Genomic DNA, 15,148 nt, shown 5'->3' on the forward strand with positions numbered 1-15,148 from the left:
TCAAGCTCAGATGCTGACATAGGATCACTGCCAAGCCAAACAGCAGCCATGGTACAGGCACTGACCAGCTCCCAACCACCTCCTTTCAGCAGTGCTGTGTCTGAATGGCAGCTCATGCTGTACAGCATCCCAGATGTGTACAGCTAGATGGCCCAGAAAGCAGAGGAAGTGCTTCTTATAAGGATGGAATATGCAAATCTAAAGCAATGTCAAACTCTGGCTGAAGCTATCAAAAGCATTGCTTCCAACCAGAGGAGTCTCCAGTTCAGTCCCCAAAGTGGCAGTCAGAAACCAATGGCCTTGGAGTCCTCTGAGGGTTTGCTGGGGAGTCACTAAAAGGAAGCCTTTTTGTGACTTTTTAACCAGCCCAAGGTGAGAGCCTGGGCAGTATTTAGTGATGAAGGGCAGCAGTTGAAATTCTACCCAGTAATTGAAATTCTAATCAATGCTGACTGAACAAGAATGAGTTAAACTTTTCATGGAAAATTTACTATTACAGGTAGGCAGTTGTAACTGCACATTTTAAATGCAGAGGCAGTGAGTAGAAAGCAATCAATCCTGGCTTCAACACACATAAGATCTCCAACTGTGTTTATATAGATTGTCTTGTGCATCAGTCTACACATATGTGATGCTGTTACACAACCTATGACCCTGAACAGTCCTATATTACCATATGCTCCTTGGTGAAGATTTAACCCTCTGCAGGAGCAGTACAGCTCTGGGTCTGTGTTTCAGGGAAGGACACACTTGTTTATGATCCCTGGTCTGAATCAGAAAGCTTACATGGTTTATCTTACCAATTGCAACCAACCACTACAGCACAACTAGTAGCAAATATTGAGCATTCATGAGCACACTATGTGCAACCAACTTCAAAGAGTTAAACATATTAATTTAGCATATTTCATTAGCAATCAGGAGGAAATAGTCTCTTCACAAACATTTTACAACCCACCAGAGGGTAGGTTTCTTGACTGGGTTCTTCCTTGCAAATTCTCACTAAGGTTTAGGAGTCATCCTCGTTAGTTACAGTTTTGAGAGATAATGAGTACACCCGCCACAACCATCTCCACTCTCACCTAAAGCTCCTACTTGGATTATTAACTTTCTTCATCTACATTAGCTAGAAGGATGTAAGCTTTGCATCCTTGTAGCACTTTCACCACAGTTTCATTTGGGAACTTTGCATCTTTGTAGCTAGAGGATTCCAACTCAGGATGTGTATTTGCAGCCCTATCATCCCAGTAGTCAGTTCGGGCTCTCAGAGGAGAAGGAACATCTACACTAAGGCTCTAAATCAGCCTGAAACCTTACTGATTGTACCAGCTCCAGTGAAAGCTGTCTTCATCTCGTGCATCCTTTCAGTAGAGAAGCCCTGTGAGGATTAACCCATGCTCAACATGGGTATGGGTGGCAGGACTCACCCTTAGGAGAAAATTCTTTCATATCAGCTGTCCAATTATCTTAGTAGTTTAAAAGATTTCCTGAAGTTGGATGGCTTATTCCTCTTCCAGTGAAGCCTCAATGATACACAGTACTCAGCTGTGTCACCTCATAGTGTCAGGTCCTTCATGACAGCCAAGTTTTCTGTCTGGCCCATGAGGATTTCAGAATTGTTTCTGTGCTTACCCAGCTGAAGGACTGAAGTGAACAGGGCATACCACGGAGTCCAGTGGCACATTAGTAACTTTGAACCTTCACTTTCATTAAGACTGTGGCCACTTACTACTTAATGACACAAAACAGTGCATGTGACTATGAAGTAATAAATACATAGGGAAAAATGCAATTGAAAGCTTTCAATTGAGCATTATTTATTCTCTCTTCAAAATTCTGCTTAAGCACAATTTGTATATAGATTCACTGCAACAAACAGGTCTGGGGCTCTATGTTTTTAAACTAAACCCTATCAAGAGAGAGACTCCAAGGTGGAAATATTTACACTACTATTATCACCATTTCTATTCCCTAATTAAATTGCAGACAAAAAACCCCTCAACCTACCAAATTATTTATATTTTATTCTATGAATTATTTTTAGAAATTCTGAAGGAGTTACCCTAAAAAGACCCTTTCTGAATTGCCTGGCTCAAAATTTGATAATTCATTTTTAGTTTGGTTAACTATGATTGAGCTATTCAGTGTTTTAAAAAGATAAAACCCCAAGAAATTCACAAAAGCATACAAGAACTTTCTCTTAAGCCACAATATATAATTTCTTTTAATTACATCAAATGTTAGTTTAAACTAATTGAGTATGATAGGTATCTCAGCTGAGCACTTTACAAAGATGACACTATAGTTTATGAACTATACACACACACACACAAAATCAATTTTTTAAAAGCCTATTAACACCACCACTTTGAACAGTGTTTCTTTGCCTTCCTCTTCTCCAGGAAAGCTTTGCTAGGCACCTTCCCTTTCTCAGCCTCTCTCTACTATTCCCCCATACCTTCTTCTTCCTGATTTGTGAACGATCCTCACAGTGGGGACCATTCCTGCACACTGGTGCAGAGGGAGCTTCCTACAGCTGTGCTGGGAAGCCACTGACACCACCAAAGCTGTTCATGTGGTTTAAGTCAGGGCCTAACTATTGGGGTTTGGCATTCACAGGAGTCCCATGAAGCCTGACAAACAGTGCCTTGAGTTTTTAGCAAGAGACTGTATCTTAGTCATCCATGATGCTTGTGTTATCATTTTTACACTTCACTTGGATTTTCCAAGATTGTACTAGCTAATGCTTTTTAGTTGTCGTAGAGTTTTCTTTCTGGCTTTCATATTGAGGCCATCTTGGTTGTTCAGAACACCATAAGGTGTTTTCCATAAGGAAAAATTTAAATCCATGGAAGATAATAAACTAGTCTTATTTACTTTCTGCAGGCAATGGTTTTAGACTTGGATACTACAACTAATCTCAAAAAATCTGTGTTTGGTTAGCTAAGTTGAACTATGATATCTTACATGAATACTTGCAGGTATCACTCTCTTCAGTGGGAGTAGCAGATACTTCCTCAAAAAGTTACATCTGACAATGGATTTTGCCATCCAACTTTAGGTGCTCAGATTGAGAAGGCCCTAATGTTTGCTGCAACCTTAGGTTTGGGTCCAATGCACCTGACAGTGTCCCTTTAAGCAGGAGCTTCCCCATAACTGTATTCTCTGATTCTGAGATGTTTTAGGATGCTTTTCATATACTACAGTTTCTGAAGGTCAGTGCATACACATTTTAAGACACAGTGATAAGACAGTGTATGGAACTACTTGGCAGTATTTAGCTGGTACAGTTTCTTGTGGAAACAACAGAATTCCAAAATACACCACACTGAATGCTTATGGGTTATTACAAGCAAAAATCCCAAGACACCAGGAATTAAAAAGCGGAGTTCAACAAAGGAACACTGATATTGTCAGTTGATATGAACAAAGTTGTGCCAAGTCTTCCTTCTTTGTTTTTTCAAGTGGAGAAATAAACTGGGAAACAAAGCAGAAGGAAAGAAAGATTAAAAAAAAAAAGACAAAACCCAACAGTTATTACAGAGTTACTGTTGTGCTTTATCTTACAGAAGTGTGCGATGTCAGAGAATTGCAAACATCTTTAGCAGATCTTAGTTAAAAGAGCATAACACATCTTACACACAATATTCCTTCCCAGGGGAAATGGGGATGCTTCTCCCATGTCAGAAGGAGTTTGGAGGGGAAACTGCAGTGGAAAGCAGGGGAGACTGTGGCTCAAAAGATAGAAAGGGCAAGGACAGACAGTGATGGTAGCTGCCATCATCAGCTCCAGCAACACCTGCAATGCCATGGGTTGTGTGCCTGTTTTTCCAGGGCCCCACTCCCAGGATGGTAGAAAGCCTGGCTTGGGCCATTTCACCACACGTGGTAGCTCATTGCTGTGAGGAATGGCTCAGTTTATCTGCACCCATAGCCAGCCCTGCATAGAGGGTATGATCTTGTTCCCATTCAAATCAGGGACTGGAAAAGTCATGCAGGACTTGTCAAGCACTTGGATGCTTGATGTCTATAGGATTTAAACATATACTTGAGAGCTACTGTAAATAAATACAGCATTGAGTTCAATACACAGAGTCCTTCCTGAAGCTGCAACCTTTAGGCACTATTACAGAAGAATCAAATAGACTGGAAAAAGAACTTAAGGTCCAGTGACTAAAGTATGTGACTAAATACCCAAACCCAACCTAACCCATGTCAAACCTGCTGTTTCTTAACTTAGCAGGACAGGCATCCAACATTTAAAACAAGGAGGCAAACTATATTATTACTTATTTATAATTTCAGTCTTAGCTTCTAAGGAGGAATTATGAGCTATCTTGACTGGTTTTTACTTTCTTGTTAAGATACACACAGTGGTCAGTGATGAGTATATACACAGCAATTAGTTCAATGGCTGCACACCTGTCTTTCCAGGTTGCTGCTCTAGACTGCAGAACAAAGGCCCATCTTTCTCTTGAAGCCAGTTGCCTTCAGTACCCAGTTAATATAATTAATTAATATGTAACCATTTCCCATTCTTGCTGTATCAGTGTTATGAAACCCTAGAATTATTCTGGGTCACTCTGGTGCCAGCATTCATAAGACTAATAAACTGTCACATGTATCTCATTGCATTTAGTCATGTTTACAGGTGATTCTGTAAGCCTTCTTTAGAGAAGCAACAGAGGAAAATGGAAACACCCTGAATACAAGGCATGTAATTTGAGAGTTGGGAATTAACTCACATCCACAGTGCTGGTGAATCCCTTCTGGGTTACTAGCTGGATTGTCTAACTCAAGAAATCTTCCTCTTAGGAGTTAATGCAATATTCCAGTTATGTCACATAACAGCTGTTGCTAACACAGAGGTTACATAAATGAAATGTTCAATTACTGTCATTACAAGATCCCTGGGTCCCAACCAGCACGACTGCTATTATTCATTCATAGCTAACTTTCCTGTAACAAATATGTGGAATGAGATGTCTTTTGAGAAAATAAATCAGTAAGACTTTGGGCCATCTTTTAACAACATTTTAGGCATTCAAGATACAAAGGGATCCTCAGAAGCACTCTAACATCTCAAATTCCAGCTGATTTGATGGGAACTAGGCACCTACACACTTAAAAAAATTCATCAGATGCCTGTTTGCCTGTGGGGCTTCACCCTCCTTTTAAGGCATGAGGTAATTCAAATATTACTGTTCTCAGTAGAAAACACAGGACTGTGGCCCTCATTGTAATGAAAGGAAGATCTCTGAGACTGTGCATAAAAATTTATATAAAACATAAAAAGGTAGTCTTTAATCCTAGGAAAAGTTATGTAACATGCTAATGTAAAAAAACATTAAATGTCAACAAATTCTGCCTATATGTGTCTAGAGAGTTTGCAGTAATTCTTACTATAAAAGCACAATACTAGAAGGGAAATTTCACAAATTAATCAGTTTAAATATTTTATATCCATTTTTTTGTTTTGATTTAGTTTTTAATATAGCAGCATTTCTTAAGTCACAAGCTACTGAGATCATAAATGAAAGAGAAATTAATTACTCACTTATAATTATAATGAGAATGACTGCGCATACTACACCAAGGATGATCATCATCTAGAAAAAGAAAGTTATAGGAAAGAAAAAAAGAAAGTCAGGTTTTCACATGAAAGACATTAACCCCTCAATTTTTTTGCTTTTACTTAGTGACTCATTCCTCATACTTTTAATTCTTGAAAAGACTCACTGTAACAGACTGTTAAGGCCCCAAAGTTAGTGTCAGTCTGAAGAACAGCTGACCACCAGCAATGGTCAAAGCTAGTCAGTTCTTGCCTGTCAGCTAAAGATGCAGTGACCAACCTCATCCATTTCCAGCAGTAAAGAAAAAGTATGTTTCCAAAGTAAAACAACTCCAAAGGTGATTTAAGTGACTGGATTCACACGTGGCATGTACCACTTTATACCAGAGTAACTGGGTCACTCTTCCCCAGGTTCCCCGGGGCAGTGCAGAGGCAGCTGGAGATGTCTAATGCCTCCCAGCTATTGGTGCTGCTCTGTGTACTTGTAGGAAGCCCATGCTAACCAGCATGGTTTCCAGCTTGTATCCTGGAAATCACTCATGGCAAAGCAGAAGTCTGCTCCCACAGGAATAGGTACATCAGAAGCAGCTGTGCACAGACCACACCAGCACTGAGCTGTGTGGGGTAGAGGCCCCCACAGGAGACTTGCTGAATGCTAACGAGGCCACCAGGGATGCTGCAGTCCAGGTGCCATTATTACCCCAGTGAGAATGGAAAGACTGAAAACCAACAAACCTAAGCATGGCAAATCAAGGCCTCCATTCCTCCTAATATGTGTCTGAAGGACAGAGCCAGCCGGTGGCTTGCAGATTTTTTTTATTACTTCCCTCTCCTTCCAGAGTTTGTGAGCCAGAGGAAGGACAGGGGGATTCTGTTTGTCAGGGTAAAGCAAGAAGGGCTAATGAGGAAAGGAGAATGAGAGTAGGTTTGAAGGTCTAGTGTAGTGTAGGTCATTGTGGGCACTGCAGTCACATGGGTGAACCTCACTCAAAATCTGTGCCTGTAGCTCCCAGAAGCCCTGCTTCCTGCACTGGGCAGCAGGTAGAAGAGGCCCAGAGGAACTGCTCACATGAATTTCTAACCTAGGTCCTCTTATTCCTGGAGTGTTTGTGCATGTAGTTTACCCAGAATATTTTGCCTTGTTTTACACTTTATAGCACTGTGGATTGAAGAGACAAAGCAGACAACAGACTGGCAAGGGATACATGTGGGATTCTCCCCGGGGAGAAGGTGGGTTTATGTGGGTGGACACAAGTAGTCAGCAGCAAAGCTTGAAGAGAAATGGAAATGGAGCTGAAATTTTGTCACAGTGTTAATGTTTGTGGTGCATAAGTAGAAAGAAGCAAGGGTATGGGATCTTGGATGAGTAAGAGGAGCTGAAGTTTGTGGGTCCAGAAAACACAAATACTGGAGGAAATCTGAAAAAGCGAGGGAGAGTGAGATTCCCTCTGCTCTCGGGAAAGGCTAAGACTTTGAAGACAGCAGAGAAGGTTGATGAAAGTCCTGCTCTATCCAATTGGCCCCTCTTTATAAAATACTGTAATTTCCTTACTTCTCACAGCAGTTTATGAAACCAAGTTGTTGTTTTTTTTAATTTGGTTTACCATCCTAATGGAAGATCCAGAGGTTGATGATCTCCCACAAGGACAAAGCTTCTTTTCTTCCAGTACTAGAATTCACTGCACCTGCTCAGGTTTTATCATTCACACAGGGAACATGAACTGACATGGAATGCTTTCCCATCCCTATCTGCAGGCACTGACTGAAGCATCGAAATTTGTATCTACATTTTACATACTGCAGAATTTTTAGGGTCTAGTAAAGATCAACGTTGCTTGATTAATGGAGCCCAGAGGGCAAGGCATGTCTTTCTCCCTTTGACAAAAAGAGATGACTCAGAGATGCCATCCTGCAGGCAAATGAATTAAATGCAAGTGAAAGTATTCCTGCCATGAAGTGATTCTCAACAAGAATTTATATTCTTTACCTTGCAATTTTTCCACCAGTATTTTCTCTTCAGTTTGGCTGCACTGGTTTCAAACTGTGAGGCACCTGCTTGCAAGGCATCTGCCCGGTTGTCAAGCTCTGAAAGCTTCTGGTCTCTCTCTAGCACCTTGTCCACGTTCATCCTCATGATGTCGACCACCTGCAAGGGAACAGCCTCACATGAGATCCCACACAGAGGAAAGCTGAAGGTCACTTGAATGTTCACACCCTGGAATATGACATATCATACCAAAACCAGCCACTTGCCATTATATGTGGTGGCAATTACCTGGGCAGTGCCCCAAACCCCTGCCTATGGAAACAACAGTGAGCACAAGATGAGCACAGCTACACTGCTCAGGTGTGATATAAAGAGACATCATGAAATACTGGAGTCAGATCCATTAAAGTTTTTTATTTCTTTTGGCCAACAAATATAGATACAAAAACCTGACAGAGACCAGTACCTCTATACTACAATTTGGTTGACTTCACTAAGAACAAACCATTATTTTCCTTATATATTTAATATCTTCCTTACCTGAACTAGTGAAATTGGCTGGATAAAGGCCACTCTAAAGGGAACTGTATGCATTTCCTCACCAAGGAATTTACTCATTCTGCAGATCTTTCAGGCAAGATGATTTCCCAGCCATAATTTGAAGTCCTGCTTGAAAGTGGAGGAGGGAGAATATTTTACCTGAGACAATTCAGCCTGAAGTGTAGCAGGGAGCTCATCCCACCTCATTGGCCAGCCTCAGCAAACAAAGCATGCACAGCCAGGATACAATATTTTATACACTGAGTTAGATGAAAATCCTCTTCTAGCAAGACAATAACTCTAAATGGAAATCCTTTAAAAATTCATCACTAATGCAAATGTTAGACAGTATAACAATCTCAGTAAAGTTGTGTCCAATCATTCTAGCAGTGAATAAATCTGTTGGTCTATTACTTCTCCTATGCTGTCATAAGGAATTCCATGTTATTTTTATCTCATATAATTTAACTATTACCTGCAAAAATCCAGAATTAAAAAGATACATTATTCAAATACAGTGAGATGAAAACTGGTAGTGAAAGAAACTTCGAAAGGACCAGCAGAGGGTTAAATGCTGTTTGAAAACTCAAAAGTTTTGTTTCACTTTTCTACCAAACCTAAAACAAAATCAAGTGTTTTGGTCAATCCAAATTTTCTTACTTGCTTTTCCAAACTAAAATCTTCCAAACATTGAACTTCGTATCAAATTAAAGAACAAATTGTATTAATTTCTCAGCTAGCATTTTGCTGAATTTTCTCTTGGTACAATGATTTGTAGTGAAAATTTTGAACTATTTGAAAATGCTGAAACAAAATAGTGTACTATTTGCTACCCATTCTCTCAATTTTTGTTTTGCCCATAACTATTTATTGAATCTAACCTGACTGCAGTGAACACTTGTCTAGATGAGACTGCATTTTTGTCAAATAAATAAATGTTTGTCTAGAATAAAACCATGATTGGGGCCTTAGAAGATGTCTAGAGAAATCAGAGGGGAAAACCCAGCATGGACATAGCTGAAATACAGTATCAGCACTGATACAGGATTAAAAATGTCAGTCATTTTATTAACACCAAGAATATTCTTTGAAGCACAGTGGCAATGGTATTGCCGTTTCAGGTTGAGTGTGCCACACTCCTCCGTGGTGTCTGGTGCCACCTACAGATGACTTTCCCACAAGACATGGAAGAAAAAAACAGGAAATATCTAGGAAGGTCAAAGCAACGTTTACAGATCAGACTCTTAGGTATTATAAACCAGCTTCACCCCAGTGACTGGGACTGGGACTGAAAGCCCAGTGGCATTTTTCTCCTTTGGCTACACTTATACTGTGATTTCCCTGCTGAACAAGGATCTGCTGACCATGTGCTATCAAACTCAAAACCCATACCAACTGCAGCCTCCCTCTCAAATGGGAGGCAAAAACCCCATGGATCCTGAATGTCACCCACATAATCCTCAAATCCAAATCCCCTCATACTGGGTAAGAGTTCCTGCCAAAATTATGTCATCATGCTTCACAAGAAGACCAGTTTGCATGGGTCTGAGTCAAAAGTCTCAGAATAGAGAGTATCTTAAGCAAAAAGCAGGGGTCCACTATCCTCACTGGAGCCACCTCCATTGATCTGCTTGAAGAGCTCAATGTATCTGACAGGCATCACTCATTTTTAGACAATAAACAGCAATTATTTTTTTATCTTTTAGGGAAAATTACTTTGCTGTCACTCACATAAACAATTATAGGACCACTATGATGTAACATGTTCAGGATAAGAAGTTTATTTCATTATTCTGACCAAAGATAGAAGCTGAAATGTAATATTCCTTTCCCCACTGGAAGAGACACTCTACTAACATCAGTGAAGTGAGTGTGATGTGAAAATCAGTGATAATGAGAGAACCTGGTCTGTTGCATGGGATCTTTATATAATAAAGAAGTGTAGTCTGCTCTCTGATGAGATGGTGATCAAAGAGAGTTTAATTCAAACCCAGCACTGTTTTTATCCCTTAAAACCAAGTGACCTTGTGACCAATGGGGTTATCGATTCCGGCACATGTCCCCTGGGCTTCCCTGCCCTGGGTGCTTCCCCTGCACCCCTGGACACGCCTCCTACACTGGTCTTGACATTTCTGCAGCCAGAAAGTCCCCATTTCAGTTCTTCAGCAAAGAAAAAGTTCTCAAAAAGACAAAGCCCATCTTGACAGGTGTATTTAATTCATCTTAAGTAATGCATTTGAGTTGGATGTTGTGAGGTTGTCTCTACTATCTTTAAAGCATACATGAAGCTTTTGAAAACAGAGGCCTTTATGCATGTTTTCTCATTTGTATTTTATTAAATTTGCAATAAAGAATCACACAAGCCCTGGCCACTTCCCCATGAACAGTAAGCAATTAGTTACTTAAGGCTTTGCAGGGCTTTAACAAAATTCTTTCCTCAATACCCAGCACACAAATCTGCACAGCAGATGAGCAAGGATGTTACAGTTGCTCCTGTACTGCTGGAATGCTCAAGGACTCCATGGATGAGCAGTGGGATGTTCACCTATTTCCATCCCCACAGCAGTTGGATGGGCACTGGCATTACAGCCGAGGTGTTGCAGGAATTTAAGGATCCCAGCTGAAACAGCCAGATGGTCCTCCAAGACCAACAAAAGGAGTGGGAATTTGTTAAAGATGCTGTTGTGACATCACGTGTGGGTGCCTTTCTTTAGGGATAAATTGTGATGATTAATCCATAGAGCTCTGGCTAATGAACACAGCCCTCAGCTGCACAATTCTCTGACAAATCTACCTCTGAAAAGTCAAAGGTTGTCTCTGTAAAACAGTCTGTGAGATTAGTGTCTAACCTTTAGGAACATGAGAACACATTAAAAGAGCTGGTTCCACTATGATACATCCTCCTAACCTGACTGACTGGGAGGAATTCCCAAACTGACACCAATGCCCACATTTATTCTGCAGAACTGTTACTGGTACAAGGATGTTTATACTCAGAATCTCACTGGTACTGCCTGGCTCCTCATAAATGCCATCTTTGATAAACCTCATTTCCCAGATCCACTTCCTTCAGACGACTGTTGCTGGATCATGGAGAAGAGCATCTTAAAGAAAAAAAATAACCACAGCAACACTCTTGTGGTGAGCAACAAATTACTTGGAGCCACTTACCTCATCCACCTGGGCTTGTGTCTGCTGCAGCCGTTTGTTGCTTGACACATTGGTAGCAGGAGAAGGCCCTGCAGCCCCGGCACTGGTGGGACCTTGGGTAGGAGCTGGAGCAGACCTAGATCAAAAAACAGAAAATATAAGTGACTGAGACCATCTTTACTTGTTCACTACCCCTTTCCTGGAACAGGTAAAAAGTACCTGTCTCTTAGAAGAACTTTTCCATTGTTTCAACCCATGTTTTCTGTTCCTGGATCACAACCTCCTGTTCAATTCCTTCTCATACCACAATCAGCTTTTACACTGTTTCTTAGTAGGACTATACCAAACTCTCCCTCTCCCTTGCTGCCTTTTAAAATAGCAAACAACTCAGAGTATCTACCCTAAGTTAGGCCAATGGCCAAACTGATCACAGGCCTGACTAGCAGGGCAGAGCTTATGTCTCGCTAAGGAAACACACTTAGCATTTTGTGTTAATGTTACAGCAGCCAGGGCTGTGACCCTGTATTTCTTCTCAGTGTGCTGAGTGAAGCACTCTCCTGCTCTTTGTGTTTGGCTGGAAGTTAACTAAGTAAAGATAAACAAAAGCAGGGGAGAAAGAATTAGAGGAGGCAATGGGGGTGAGAATTGCACACAGAATGGGGTTAGTCATCTCTGGCATTGGTGGTCACCGAATGCCACCAGAGCAGCTGTCCAGGCTTGAGCATCTGCCACAGACCCTAGGCAAATATTTGTAGCAATGCTGTGAACAGAGCCCTGGTCTCCTGCTCATCAGCTCTTTTCTTAAGCATCCACACTGACTTTCCCCAGCTTGCTATATAACAACAGACAAAACAAAGGTTCCTTAAAATCCAAGAACTGACCCGATCTGTCTCAGAGTATGAGTTAGTACAGACAAATCAACCTGCTGGCCTGAACACCATTTTTCACACCCACACTTTAACCTGTGAAACCTGCCTCTCCTTCCAAGCGACCGCTGTCACTTGTTCCTGCAGAGAAATAAAACCTTTCCTGAAGCTGCAGAGGAAATCCCTAAGCACGTGAACTGAAAAGTATCACCAAATCCCACTCATGCATTACCAATGCCTTCCCATAGTGACAGACTGAGAGAACACAGTGTTTCTCTGTGAATCATTCCCCTTTACATCCTGGGGTCTGATTATTGCTGCTGGAATTATGGCCTCATTAATACACTGTCGAAGTGCTGAGGGGCACTAAAGTAGTTCCCCAAAGGTACCTTAAGCTGCAGAATTCAGTTTGACAGCATCGCCTGAGGGCTGAGATCCCTGTGGATAACTCTGACCCTCAGAGGCTCCCAGAGATGGAGCAGCTGTTTGCAGACCTGCAGCTCTGCTGTAACTTACACTTCACTTTTTAACTGCAAGTCAGAATGACCTTATCAAGCTTTAGTTGCAAGAAAAGAAACGGAGCCATCATCATTTGAGGACCCATCTATTTAAAAACATAAAAACCAGATGCTGCTGCCACCTGCAATGGATTCACTCCATCAATGGCCCTGGGCCAGCATCCCAACAGGATTTATTCTGAGTTGTCGCAAAGGATCAGAATCTGACTAAAATATATATCACACACAATGCAAAACAAGACTTCCCTGGAGCATCAACAAATTCAAAGGGAGTTCCTGGTACAACAACAGAGCTAAAACTGAAATTGTAAAACTTTGCAGTTAAGTACATAAATGGGCATTTTCCCAATCAAAACAAGCAGAATTTTTTCATTACTACAAAAGTCAAGAGAGCTCCTCTCTTGAGCTATGCACTGTTGGCATCCTAGAGGCTACAGAACAGGTGAGAAGTGTTTTTCCCTGCCATAGAGGTTTGCTGTAAGCATAGCTTATAAAAGCAGAGGTGTTCTTGGTCAAAGCTAGGAGATAACTCAAAAGTTCTGCCATGCACCTTTTCTACCCGGTAACTGTCATCAGTTTTTTGCCTTTCCAATCTGCCCTTAAAATAGTTTGGCATACAGTAGACACTTCCTAGTTTGTTCTCTTCCAGCATCCTTGCTGCCATCTAACTTCATTTCAATTGCATTTCCTGGGGCATTTCCTGCATAAGGGAGGAAGGGATGGGAAAACCAGTGTGTTTTTACAGCTGCCCTGCTCATCCAGCAGGAGTTACTGTAACTAGCAAAGAGATGACAATCTTTATGCTAAGGCACAGTAAGCTTGTAATTAACGTACCCATCTTAATTAATTACATAAAATCTAATTCAAGAGTAACCAGAGCTACGTGCTGCCTGCAGTGCAGAGCTACGCTTTCCAAACCTTGTGTCTCTGGAATTGTGCTCTCCTTACACAGTAACAGCAGCTGCCTCACTCATGGCCCTGTGGGTCAGAGCACTGAGCAGAAGGCACTCACCAAAAGAGTGTGCTGACGTGGCTCCAGTCCCACACAAGCATCCAAATAAGAGTTTGTCTTTGAACCTAAGTTTTCTAGTAAAGAAAGGAACTGAAGGTCTACATCACTTGAAAGCATAGACATTCTCTGTTATATCTTAGAACCAAAATTCTAGAATGAAAGTCCAACCTGCATTTGCATAATTCTTCCTACATTTACATAATTCTTCTATTATTGCCTCTGTACCATGTTGTATCAGCTTATAATTTCTCAGAAGCTTTATTCAAAGAAATTTATGCAGAACATTATCACTATGTTGGAGAAGCTTCCTTTTGAAATACATGAAGCATCACAACTTTAAAATATAATTTCTCATAGTCTGGCATGATTTTGGGGAGCTACAAAAGAATGCAAAATCTATATAAAAGTTCCATCACTGGGCCCCTAGTCATCAGATCTCTGTACTTTTATTTTTAGGAAAAGGAAAAAAAATTACTGTTGATGTTGAGAATCTTCGTTCCCAAGAACAGGTCAAATTAATTTTGAAAGGGGAACAAAATTCTATTACTCTTGGTGAAAAAGAGTATAAATCCCTAGCAAATAGTCTTAAATGGCAACCACTCTGCGATGTCAGAGCACTGGAGTAAACTCTGGGAGAGTGCCAAGTACACTCACTGCAGGACAACAGCACTACTTGCCCAGAGCCTCAGCAGCTGGGTTGTTTTTTATAAAACATTAGTTATACCTTCAGTCTCCACAATGCCAGATTTTGCCTCAGTTAGCACATGAGCAATCTGACTGAAAGCAGGTGCTGGACCTGGGTATCTATGCAGCAACCTTGGAAGAAACATTTAGGAACTATCCTAGTGATTCAGCAAAATGGTCTCAGCTGACTCAGACATCCTCAGTTCTTCTAATTGGGCCTGAAACTCGTAGGTCAAAATCATGACTAAGAGCTTTGTCATCTCACCTGGATATTTTGGAAGCAATTTACTACTCAGCTCTGACAATTAAAGGAGCTTCAACTCTAAGATAGAAGTGGAGATATCCAGTGTTACTGCTTTGCATTACAGCACTGGCTGAAAGAACATTTAAGGATGATTGTGTATCTAATATTTTGGGAAACTGCCTGACATACACTTTCATTTTTGTTCATATGTGTGAGCTACACAGGAGAAATTATTTTCTTAGTCAGGCTAGGGAAGGGAGATGCACGATGCAAACACCAGGAGGATGCCAGGACACCACTGTGGCTTTGGTACAGTTTACACTGGGACCTCCATGGCTGCTTTCAGCATTTTCTTTTATCCAAAGTGCTTTTTAAAGCCTCCAGCTACAGGACCTAATCTCTTCAAAGTCTTTATCCTAACAACACTGCAATAAGCTAAGGAAAAGCTATTATCCCTCATATGGCTGGGAAACAGGTACAGGGAGATTAAGTGACTTGCTCAGTGGCACAGAAAGCCTGTGGCAAAGCAGCCCAGCCCTTTTCATTGCCATCCTTCTGCTCTTCTGTTCTTCAAC

At 41.1% G+C, this 15,148-nt stretch overlaps 1 protein-coding gene across 1 annotated transcript; it reads right to left on the reverse strand.

Annotated features, from left to right (window-relative positions):
• Positions 1-1,122: 1,122 nt before the first annotated feature.
• LOC103753874 (vesicle-associated membrane protein 2) lies at positions 1,123-12,361 on the reverse strand. The gene is made up of 5 exons (XM_018079986.3): positions 12,348-12,361; positions 11,271-11,385; positions 7,560-7,718; positions 5,558-5,609; positions 1,123-3,477 (listed from the first exon to the last, which is right to left on the reverse strand). Exons 1-5 carry the CDS (start codon positions 12,359-12,361, stop codon positions 3,461-3,463), a joined length of 357 nt encoding a protein of 118 aa, XP_017935475.1. The 3' UTR covers positions 1,123-3,460.
• Positions 12,362-15,148: the final 2,787 nt, after the last annotated feature.

Source organism: Manacus vitellinus, unplaced genomic scaffold, assembly GCF_001715985.3.
Source record: "Manacus vitellinus isolate BGI_N305 unplaced genomic scaffold, ASM171598v3 scaffold_49_pilon, whole genome shotgun sequence".
Taxonomy (NCBI): Eukaryota; Metazoa; Chordata; class Aves; order Passeriformes; family Pipridae; genus Manacus; species Manacus vitellinus.